At 36.6% G+C, this 11,914-nt stretch overlaps 1 protein-coding gene across 1 annotated transcript; it reads right to left on the reverse strand.

The window, feature by feature from the left end:
- Positions 1-470: 470 nt before the first annotated feature.
- On the reverse strand, positions 471-1,424 carry LOC130025358 (olfactory receptor 52R1-like). Its single transcript, XM_056116318.1, has one exon. The coding sequence runs from the start codon at positions 1,413-1,415 to the stop codon at positions 471-473; it is 945 nt and encodes a 314-aa protein (XP_055972293.1). The 5' UTR covers positions 1,416-1,424.
- Positions 1,425-11,914: the final 10,490 nt, after the last annotated feature.

The raw sequence follows: 11,914 nt of genomic DNA on the forward strand, positions 1-11,914 counted from the left end.
TCCATGATTTTATAAGTAACAATAACTAAATATATTTTCACTGACTTCCTTTTAAAATGAACAGAGGTCAATTTAGTGTTTGCTTTCAACTATGTTTGACAGAGATTTTCTTTCCTATTAAAATCTCAGTCTTATTCTTGTTCTGCCCAAATTCTGTTTTCCATTTTATTCCTAGGGCTGGAGCATTAGTATAGCAGATAAGGTGCTTGTCTTGCATGTGGCCAAACAGCTTCAATTCCTGGCATCCCAAAGGTCTCTCAAGCCTTGCTAGACGTGATCCAAGAGTAAGCCTTGAGCACAGGAAGGTGTGTCATAGACCCCCAAAATAAAATTGTTCCCATTTTTATCTGAAGGATACTCAAATTCTTAATCAATTGTTCACAGCACTGTCTTCATAATGATATATGACACCCTAAAAAACTTTGTCCTCAGATTAATGAGAAGGCTTCTGTGATATGCTGTGCCCTAGTTCAGGATTTTTTCCTAGAAAATCCTTGGATAACTCTGTCTCTGATCTGTTTAGTTTTAACCCCGTAAATAATGGGGTTAAGCATGGGAGGTACCAGTAGATAAATATTAGCAAACATGATGTGAACCACCCGAGGTACATGATGTCCAAAGCGATGAGTAAGGAAAGTGAATAGGGCTGGAACATAAAGAGCTAAGATAACTCCAATATGGGAAGCACAGGTACCAAAAGCCTTCATCCTGGCTTCACCAGAGGGTAAGGCCAGCACAGTTCTCAGAATCATCACATAAGATATACTGATGACCATCACATCAATGCCCGCCACGGAGAATGCTACAAAGAGCCCATATGCACGATTTACTCTAGTGTCAGCACACACCAACTTCAGTACAGCCATGTGTTCACAGTAGGACTGGGGAATGATCTTGTTGGGGCAGAAGGGCATTCTGGAGATCATGAAGCAGAAAGGGCTCACCCAAAGCAACCCACGCATCATCACTGCTGCCCCCAATTTGCCCACCACAGATGGAGTCAGGATACTAGAGTGACGCAGTGGGAAGCAGATGGCCACGTAACGGTCCAAAGCCATAGCCATGAGCACCCCTGACTCCACAGAAGAAAAGGCATGGATGAAAAACACCTGAATGAGGCAGGCGTGGTATTCAATCTTGTGATCATGGAACCAGCATATAGCCAGTGTTTTAGGTTGTGTAGAACTGGAGAGGACCAGATCAGTGAAAGCCAGCATGGCTAGAAAGAGGTACATAGGTTCATGCAGAGTGCGGTCAATTCGAATAATATGAATCACAGTGATATTGCCCACAACAGCGACAATATACATGACACAGAACAGAAAGGCAATCCAAAACTGAGAATTCTCAAGTCCTGGGATACCAAGCAGGATGAAGTACATAGGATGAGAAGAGCTGTTCCCAGAAGCCAACATGATGAGATGCTTAATCTTTCTCCATTTTGTATCTGAAACACTATACTGGTGACAAACAGATAAATTATATTATTACTTACAGTATTTTGGACAACAAATATATTCCAATAAATATTTTTTATAAAACTGAAAACTAAATTTGGTTTTGTGATGCTTTTGTTTACATAAAGATTACAAAATTTCATGTACACAGTGCTGTGCTAGGTAAAAATCTATTTGCTTGACTCAGAATAGGATTTTAATAAATATTTGCTGATGTAAAAATCAAATGTCATTACTTGAAAGTAATAAGTTCATAAAATTGATAAACAGATTTTGCAGCATCCTAATAAATCCCTCTTAGCAAAATCCTATGACACAATAACTACAAGATATTTATGATCATTTTTCATGCTAGAAATTGCCCAGTTGGTCATTAGTTTGTGAATATCATCCTCTGATTACAAATTGTATGACATGGGTTGATCCTATTTTCTTTGTGACCACAGCTTATCAAGGAGAGTCAAAGTTATAAAATTACTCCTTGTTCTCACCCACATCTTTTCACTATTTAGTCACAACTGAACTGAGGCTTTGTTTGAAAGCATTAGTATTTACCTGTTCTATGACAGAAAGACCTATGCAAAAGTGTATCTTCTAAAATCACCCTTCAAAGATTACACTTGGTGAATAACAATAGTTTTATTCAAATGTTTGATATCCAGTAGTACTTAAAATGTGTTTCTTCAAGATTCCAAATGGACCTAGTCTGACTGTGATTTCTAATGTTATCAGAGAGATAGGGCTCAGGCTTTATAAGTTTTCCTCTGTTGGAAACCTGCTACATTAAAAATAATTATATATTTACCAAAAAAACACACAAATACTTCTACAAAGTGTTTGTGGAAACTCAGAAATAGGCGTGAATGCTTTAACTCTGTCTTCTTTTGCCTGGTCAGAACTCCTCAACATCAGATAGTATGTCTACCACAGTCTCTTTTGTCCCTATGTTTTGCCACGGTATGTGTTCCTCTATTGTGAGGACATAGTTAATGAGGTTCAGGAGTGCCTCAGAAAGGCACACTGAGATTATTTTTCAGTTCTATAGCAGACACTGTGAGAGGCACTGGTAAGAAGATATTACACAATGACAATATATGACAATATTTTATTAGCTATGGAAGAAGCTTGTTTTTTCAGTCTTAATAGTGTACTTTCTGTTCTAACTGGTACTCATGGGTGACTCTGCAGCTCTCAAGTTCTCTATTTTGCCTGGGATTGATCCCACATATCCCAACTGAAAGTATGTGCTCTCACTCATTGAGCCATCTCCTTATTCTGGGTTTTTAAACTTTTGTGTTGTCTCAAACTCTAAGAGACAGGGAGGCACAGCCTTCCTTTTTCATTCAGAAACATCAGAGATTGCTGTCCCATAGTTACAGTGTGGTTACAAAAGAGCTTTGAAAAACTATATCCAAATTGTAAGACATTCATTTAGCCCTAATATATTTGCTACTTCACCAGAATCACTGTCTCTAAAGAAACAACAAAAAGGAAAATGCACATTATTTTTTGATTTCTATGGATATGACTGTATTCTGGAGGATATCATCTTAGATGGCTTCTTCCCCTGACTATTAGATAACTCACCTGTCCCACAGTCCTTTGGTGTGTTTGCTCTCTTCTCAACCATCGTTCATATTCTATTGTCTCTTTCAAAAGTTTGTTTCATCTACATTCTAGAAACCCCAGTGGTTTTTCCACAGATCTGGGATATACTATCTCCAACATTTTCCAGTATCCTTATTCCATTCTGCTGGCTCTGATTTTCTGCTCGATGATTTTCTTTTGTGAGAGAATGAAGAAGGGGCAGAATTGACTTGAGATCCATGATAGCAGGGAATAAGGGTTCTTGACAGTTGCTTCTTTTTCCTCTCTGTATATCAGAAGTCCACACTCAATAGAGCGTTCAGTGGTATTTCTGAGAATTACAGACTATCAAGTTGTTTCTCATTCAGCGAATTAAATGTGCTTTTACTAGAATAGTGGAAGAGAAAATGCAATATGCCCTTTACTCATTATACAAGTAAGCAAAGCAAGAAAATAGTATGGGATGTTTAAACCCTTGGGATTGGTCTATAGAACTGAAGTTACCAAGTGAAAGGGTGGGATTACCAAGTGAAAGGGTGGGAAGCTTCTGTAAGGGGGGAGGCAGAGAAAGACTAGAAGTGATACAAAGAAACTAGTGAAGAGTCTGTGGCATTGTTGCGATGATGGTGGAGTGCCAGTAACTTTGCACATCAAAATCATAAATATTAACACTATTGTAATTAAGGAGACTCAACAAAACTTTTAAATAAGTTTAAGATAGTCAATTTATCTTCACCAAATATCCTCTATTGCCTGTTCTTCTATTAAATATGTTATCTTCTATAGTCTTCAGCTAAGCTAGAGATCAGGTCACAGACATACTATAAGATTAAATTTAGATATCTTTTCCAAACATCTGTGGTGATCACACACTAGAATTCATATTCTATTTTCTTTTTCCTTAAACATAATGTGAGGACTCTGTGTAGATCTTGATTCAGAAAGTGTAGTTTTACAAATTATATTATTACACCAATGAGCTAGATTTTAACTGCAAGTATTGTATAAATTTACCTGTTGAAACTCGACTGTTGAAATTCTACTAGTACTCTCTTTTGTGGAGTTGTTACATCCATCCAGTCAATCAAGTTGCTGAAGCCTGAAAGGATAAGTGATAGAGTACAATGAGATCTTGCTATCAAAGAATAGCTTGGGGGAAAACTTACATCGTATTTTCTTACCTTGGGGTATGTCGAAATAAGGCACACATCTCTCACACTAGAAAAGAATTAGCTTAAGTTACATCTTCTTCACAGCAGGAAAGGCTAATAGAAGCAATGCCTAGTAGATGCAACTGTTTTAGTTTTCTGGAACTTCTCCAAAATATATGGTCCAAGCAGTGGAAGTTCACATCAGAGAATGAGGCTTTATAGTCATGAGTTTTTGTAGTCGCCTCCAGTCTGACTCAGGGCATCCTGTATGATGACCACTTTATGTCCAGCTTCTTGGAGCCTCTGTGAGTTCTGCTGTCTTGGAAATGCAAAGATAAATGTTCATAGACAACTACTCCCCTTAACCTGTGACTTGTCTGACACCAATCCTGACCTATCCATGAGCAACTCTAGTAGTGCCTAAGATTCATTCTTAAGCAGAGACCTTTGACTAGAACCTATTTAAAGGTCTATTACAGACTGCTTTGTCCTTCCCCCAAGCATGAATTCTCTCCCTCCTAAATCACACTAGCTCATTTCATAATAACATCCTTGGAGAATGAATCTAAAACCAAAAGTATTAACCCCTAACTTTCCTCTACTTTGGATACTAAAAATGTAAAAGCAAGAAATTTGTATATAAGTGCAAGTAGGTGTGTTGTCCCCAAGAGGACTAATCAAATGTTTGTGTTTTAGTGTATGTATATCAAAATTGAAAGAAACCCTTTGGGTATTGTGGAAGTGTATTGAAGCATAGTGGAGAGAAGTTAAGAAATATGTGTGTATGGTCTGGATTTGCTTGTGAAAAGATGTCTAGATAGCCCTGTATTTCTGTGTAATTATGATTAATCATGTACAGTAAGAGCCTTCTAAGCATGATAGCATGAATGCGAATGTGGGGCTATAACCAAACACATACAGCTCCATTGTCATTTACAGGACCAAATAATCAAATGACAAGGTGGTAGTTGGAAAGAGACTTTTGAGTCATTTTTTCCTTTTTGGGTAACACCCAGCAATGTTGAGGGGTTACTCCTGGTTCTGCACTACACTGGCAGTGCTTGGGGGACCATATGGGATGCCAAGGATCAAACACACATTGGCCACATGGAAGGCAAACACCTTGCTCACTGTACTGTCCCTTCAACTCCTGACAAAGATGTTTTTAGCAGTAAAAACAAATAGATTGGAAGATAGTATATTCATATGCAAGAGAACTTTCTTGCCTGCATACTAACAAGAAGCAGCCTTTACAGAACATAAGTCTTCTTTGGTTTTCATTTGTTTTTGTTTTGGGGATACATCTGGAAATGCTCAAGACTTCTGCCTCTGTGCTCAGAGATCATTCCTGGCAAGGTTCAGGGGATCATATAAGGTGCCGGCAATCAAACCCAGGTTGGCAATGTGTTAGGCAAGAACCCTTCCCTCTGTACTATCTCCGGTCTCCAAAAATGTCTATTTCAAAAAGAAATTTTAAATAGATATTTAGAACTGATGTATGCCAAAGTGATCAGTTGATACCATTGTGGACTAGTATCCTAAGGCATAATTCATTATATGTACAAACCCAAAGAAATATTTTTGAGTAAGTCTTCAGTCTTAGTATTTTCTTCATTGTGATAGTCTGGGAATGAAGGTGGAGGGTGGAGAAAAACAAGATAAGGAAAACTTTATTTTCTTCCTCAATAACCTTTCCCTATAGAGTTAGTTTTTAGGGGCTGGAGAAATAGTCCAGCAGAAAAAAAAACATAAAAGAATAAGCTTTTATTTGTTGTTTTTGTTTTGTGGGACACACTTTGCAGTGCTTAGGGCTTACTACTGGCTCTGCATTTAGGAATAACTCCCTACAGTTCTCAGGAGAACATAGAGGATGCTATAGATCAAATGCAGATCTGCAGCATGCAAAGTGAGTACCTTATCCACTGTACTATTTCTCTGACCCCAAGAATTTTTTTTAAATTTATTTACTTGTACTTTTGAATTCACTTTTAATTCCTATTGGGAAATGTTTTCAAGGTTATTGAGGACACATGCTTATGAAGGCATTTGCTGAGCTGAAAAATCTGTGTATTCTTAATACTGATTATACATAGGAGTATATATATATATATGTATATATATATATACACACACACTCACACACATGTAGTGTGTGTGTGTTTGATTAGAATTTTGACACCATAATGGTGTTTCAGTGTTATCAAGTTTGTTATGATCCAGAGTCCTCCTATTATATGTAGTGATTATCCAAAAGGCAAAAAACATATCCTGATGGAGGTCTCACAGTAATTATTTTTGAAACTGACTAAAAAGTCTTCTTCAGGGAACTTGAACTTTTAAAGCCTTGACTAAGTTTCTTCTCTCTCAATCTTTGTAGAAGATCTTTCTGGGGCTTTTGTCATTTTCAGTCAATTTGTATAATGCCAATTGATACCAATTGTGGTTTTTCTTCACTTCATTTGCCATTTCACTACATTTTTAGCTAAAAATAAAACATATTTTAATAATTTATTAATTCATAAAGGGAAATGTTTTATGTGTAATTCATAGACATAGCCATTTGTGACTTATCAAGACTATTGTTAAAACTAAAATAATGTAATTTGGCTAATATGACAGATAAATACATATATTTACTGTAATTTAAAGGTTCATGTGAAGATCCTTATCAAAAAATTATCAATTAATTAGAAACACATATTAAGTAAGAGGATGGTTCAAAATAATTGCTAATTTTCCTATTGAGTCCCTTTTTTAGATACATTTTGAAAAGTATCTTCTGTCTCTAATGTCTTTTTTCCTCTATGTTTTACCCAGTTCCATCAACCAAGCTTTTAGCTTTGCTCTAGTTTATTCAATAATCAAAGAACATAAATAGATCCTTAAAATAAATATATAATGAAGTCCCTTATAATAATAAATTTGAGTCAGCTATTAAGGGGGTGAAAAAACTATTTTCTTATACATTCTGACATTTCTTGACACTGTAAATATATACAATTATACATGATTTTTATTCAGGTATGATTTGAAACAGTATTAATATTAATGTTTTAGGTATAAAATGCTATTACACCACACCCAGCAGGTGAGTGCCAATCTCCCCTCACACTGTCTCTAGAGCCATCTTTCAGCCCTCCCCACCAGCAACCTCTGCTAGGTAGATGCAGTTCAATAGGCAAGATCTCAGAATTTGTTCTCATTGATCATTGTCTACTCTCCTACTTTGTTTCTTTATACTTCACATACGGATGAGAACACACATTATTTTGTTTTTGTTTTTGTTTTTGTTCCACATGTTCAAGGCTTACTCCTGGCTTTACAGTAAAGGATCACTCCTGGCTTTCCATTCTTGGGGAACCACATGGGGTTCTAGAGATGAGATTGGAAACATGAAAGGCAAGCATTTGGACCCCTATAATATCCCCCTGTCTTTCTTTCTCTGTCTCTCTGTCTCTCTCTGTCTCTCTTTTCCTTCTCTTTCTCTCTCTGTCACTCTGTCTCTCTGTCTGTCTCTCTCTCTCTTTCTCTCTCTCTCTCTCCTGACTTAGCATGACACCATTTAGTTTCATCTTACTGAACCTTTTGTTCCATCTTACTGAAATGTAAGATTTAATCTTCTCTTATAACCAAATTGTATTCCATTGTGCACATACACTATTATACATTTTTTAAAGTTCCTCTTTATTAAGACCAAAAAAAGATAAAATAATAAAGAAAAAGGGAGTCATAAAATTCAGTTTTTGCTGTACTTTTTAAAACCAAGAACAATTAACTTTTCTTTTTTGAAGAGAGATACGTCTGATATCCCAGGAAGAAAATGACTATAATGAGGGTTCCTCCTGTGTATCAGAAACCCAAGGATATTTGTGCATTTTCTCTGCGCTTGGTTAGGGAGCCCCTGGGATCAGGGTTATGCTAGGGAAAAGTCAATCACAAGGGAAAAACTCCTTTCAAAGCCTCGTGTTCTTGCCAGGGAGAGGTGTTAAGTGTAGGTTTTTTCTACGCGGTGCTTAGGAACAAATTTCAACCGCACAGTCATTCTCATTTCTTTAAGGGAGGATCCTGAGAAAACACAGTTACTTCTTCCAGAAATTAGCAGGTAAGGGACTAAGAAAAGAAGTAATATCCAAGAAGTTTCAGTCACAAAGAAGTGGGAAAATTGGAGAAAAAAAAATTTAGTGAAGGATAAATAACTCTGGCTTATATTTCAAGTATTTGTGGATTATGGGGGAGGGAGGTAAAAATAGGGAGTGAGACAATACAAAATCATCCTAAGGAGAAACTCCAGAAATTTAAAATATCACTCCCAAACTGAGTATAAAAACTTCCCCTTCCCCCATACTCATAATCATAAAAATTATTCCAGATTTTATTTATGTCTTAAAGGGAAAATTATGAAGGACAGTATCTGGTAAGGACCAAGAATACAGTGAATAGAGTGCAACATTTAGGGGAGAATAAAGACCCAACAATGTGACAATTAATATTTTAATGTCTGTTCTAAAACATTAAATAATTTTTACATGCCATGACTAATAACATTTCAATAAATATCTTTGTCAGCTCAAGTCATTTTATAGGCTAAGACAAAAAGAAAATATATTGTTCTGATTTTCATGGAGTAAAATATTTATTAATATATACTTATATATAGGTTTTGATTTTTGGAACACAACCCCTAGAGCTCAGGTTTACTCCTAGCTCTGCAGGCTTTGGGGACTATATAGGGTGCTGGGGATTGAATTCACCTGCTGTATTATCTCCAGCCTCTCAATATTTTCAAAATATAATGTTTATATCTTTAACTTTCAGTTAAAAGAATCATTTTGGAAATTTGGCAGATTCAAAATTAGTAAGCAAAACTGAAGTAAAATTATGACAGATTTTCCTTTGTGTGAAGGAAATAGGTTGGGAAGGATAATACAGAAGGTAGCGCTCTTTTCTTACACAGTCAGCCTGGATTTGAACCTGGCCCTCTGTATGGTCCCAAAAGTCCTTCCAGGAGTGGTCCCTGAGTTTAGAGTCAGAAGTCAATCCTGAACATCTACCTATGTGGCCCTAAATAAACAACAACAACAAAAATTAAATGTAAACTGATGTTGTGAAATTTCACGACTTTTCAAATTTCAAATATTACAACCTTGTAAAAATATAAACTATGAAAATATAAGACTTGCATGAGGGATACATTATATTTTGCCTCATATTCCGTTTAATTGTTACACCTCTGGTCTGCACAAAACATCAGATTTGGGTTCAATCCCTGCAAGGCAAGAAAGAAGTCTTAAATAAATGCTGCATAAAATGTTATTTATATGAAAGCTGAGGGTTTTTAACATTCTTTAATATCTCTTAACCCAGGTAAATACTTTATTTACCTCCAATGTTTTAAGCTTACATGTGCTTATATGTTCTTGTAAAATGTGCTAAGCCAGATATAATGTAAAGAGAAGAAAGACTTAACATTTATTTGTGTTTAGTGAAGGTACTTATCCTGGCTGAACACCTGTTTATACCTAAAATGAAGGTGAAAGATAAGAACTATTCTACCTCTAGAATAGGGTTTGAACTACAAATCATATCTTAGAATGAGACAATGCATCAAATTTTTTATTTTCTCTTATACTTTTGATTTTATTTTTTTATTTTTTTTATTTTTTATTAGTGAGACATCATGAGGTACAGTTGTAGTCTTACAAATTTTTGTGCTTGAGTATCAATTATACAATGATCAAATACCCATCCCTCCACCAGTGCCCATTTCCCACGACTATGGATCCCAGTATCCCTCCCACCCCCCATCCCCCCATCCCAACCTGCCTATGTGGCAGGGCATTCGGCTTTGTCCTCTCTCTCCTTTTGGGTGTTGTGGTTTGCAAAATAGGCATTGAGTGGCAATCATGTTTGGTCTAACCTTGTGAGGAGGATGCCTTCTAAAATGGAATATTCAGACTATACGAATCAGAATATACTGACTAAGAGCAGGATAAAAAATAATTTCAGACTTTCAGCATGCTTCTCCCATTCTGGGAGGAGGATCCTCCGAAAACCCTTTATTTGGTGCTCCTTTCTCTATCTGAGCTCCCTTTTCCCCTAGCATGTGTGGCTGGCCTCCAAGCCATGGATCAAAATTCCTGGTACTAATCTCGGCCATTCTTGGATGTTAGTCTCCTATTTTGTTACTTTATGTTCCCCAGATGAATGCAATCTTTCTGTCTATCCCTTTCTGACTCATTTTGCTTTAGCATGATACTTTCCATGTAGTACCACTTGTATGTAAATTTCATGACTTCATCTTTTCTAACAGCTACATAGTACTCCATTGTGTAAATGTACCAAAGTTTCTTTAACCAGTCACCTGTTCTTGGGTACTCAAGTTTTTTTTCCAGATTCTGGCTATTGTAAAGAGTGCTGCAATGAACAAACAAGTGCAGATGTCACTTCGACTATACTTTTTTGCCTCTCTGGGATATATTCCCAAGAGTGGTATTGCTGGATCAAATGGGAGTTCAATTTCTAATTTTTGGATAATTGTCCATACTATTTTCCAAAAGGGCTGAACCCATCAGCATTCCCACCAGTAGTGAAGAAGGGTCCCTTTCTTGCCACATCCGCGCCAGCACTGGTTGCTTTTGTTCTTTTGGATGTGGGGCACTCTCTGTGGTGTGAGAGGATATCTCATTGTTGTTTTGATCTGCATCTCCCTGATGATTAATGATGTAGAGCATTTTCTCATGTGTCTTTTAGCCGTTCGTATTTCTTCTTTGGGAAATTTTCTATTCATTTCCTTGGCCCATTTTTTGATGGGGTTGGATGTTTTCTTCTTGTAGTGTTCAACCAGTACTTTGTATATCCTTGATATCAACCCCTTGTCGGATGTGTATTCAGCGAATATCTTTTTCCATTCTGTAGAGTGTCTTTGTATTTTGGTCACTGTTTCTTTTGAGGTGCAGAAGCTTTTTAGTTTTTGATAGTCCCATTTGTCTGAAATTATTTTTTATCCTGCTCTTAGTCAGTATATTCTGATTCATATAGTCTGAATATTCCATTTTAGAAGGCATCCTCCTCACAAGGTTAGTGAAATCCCCTTCAGAAACTAGACGACAGCCATCTTTCCAAGCACTGTAGGAAGACAGGAGGTCATGAAGGATAGATCTTTCACAAAAACAATAATACGTAAGTCATGCCATCAGCTCTAGAGCAGATTTGGTGACCTCTTTAATCTGTAACTCAAAGTATGGGATCAGGGAGATATTACAGTAAATAGGGTTCCTCCCTTGCGTGTGGCTAACCTGGATTCGATGCCCAGCATCCCATTTGTCCTCTAGGCCCGCCAGGAGGGATCCCTGAGTGCAAAGCCAAGTGTCAGAACTGAGCGTTGCTGGCTGTGGCTGCAAAAGAAAAAAACAAGCAACAAGAAAAACTCAAAGTGAAACAGAGCAAAATTTCTTCTGAAATTTCAAGTGTCAATTTTTGTTAAGCCCAAACTGAAAAGAAACGCAGTCATGTATTTAATCAAAATTTGCTGCAAATATCTTTTCAAATGATTAAGAATGATTACTAACTATTGAAATGTAAAACAAATTATAAATACTATGTTTAAATGTTGAAATTTTGTTCCTACAAGGTCATTTCTTACTTTGCTCTACCATGGCCTTTATCCAATATATAACTGCATTAAAGAGTGCAATTATTTTAGAAGAAAAAAAGACAATT

This window comes from Sorex fumeus, unplaced genomic scaffold, assembly GCF_029834395.1.
Source record: "Sorex fumeus unplaced genomic scaffold, SorFum_2.1 ptg000030l, whole genome shotgun sequence".
NCBI classification, from domain to species: Eukaryota; Metazoa; Chordata; class Mammalia; order Eulipotyphla; family Soricidae; genus Sorex; species Sorex fumeus.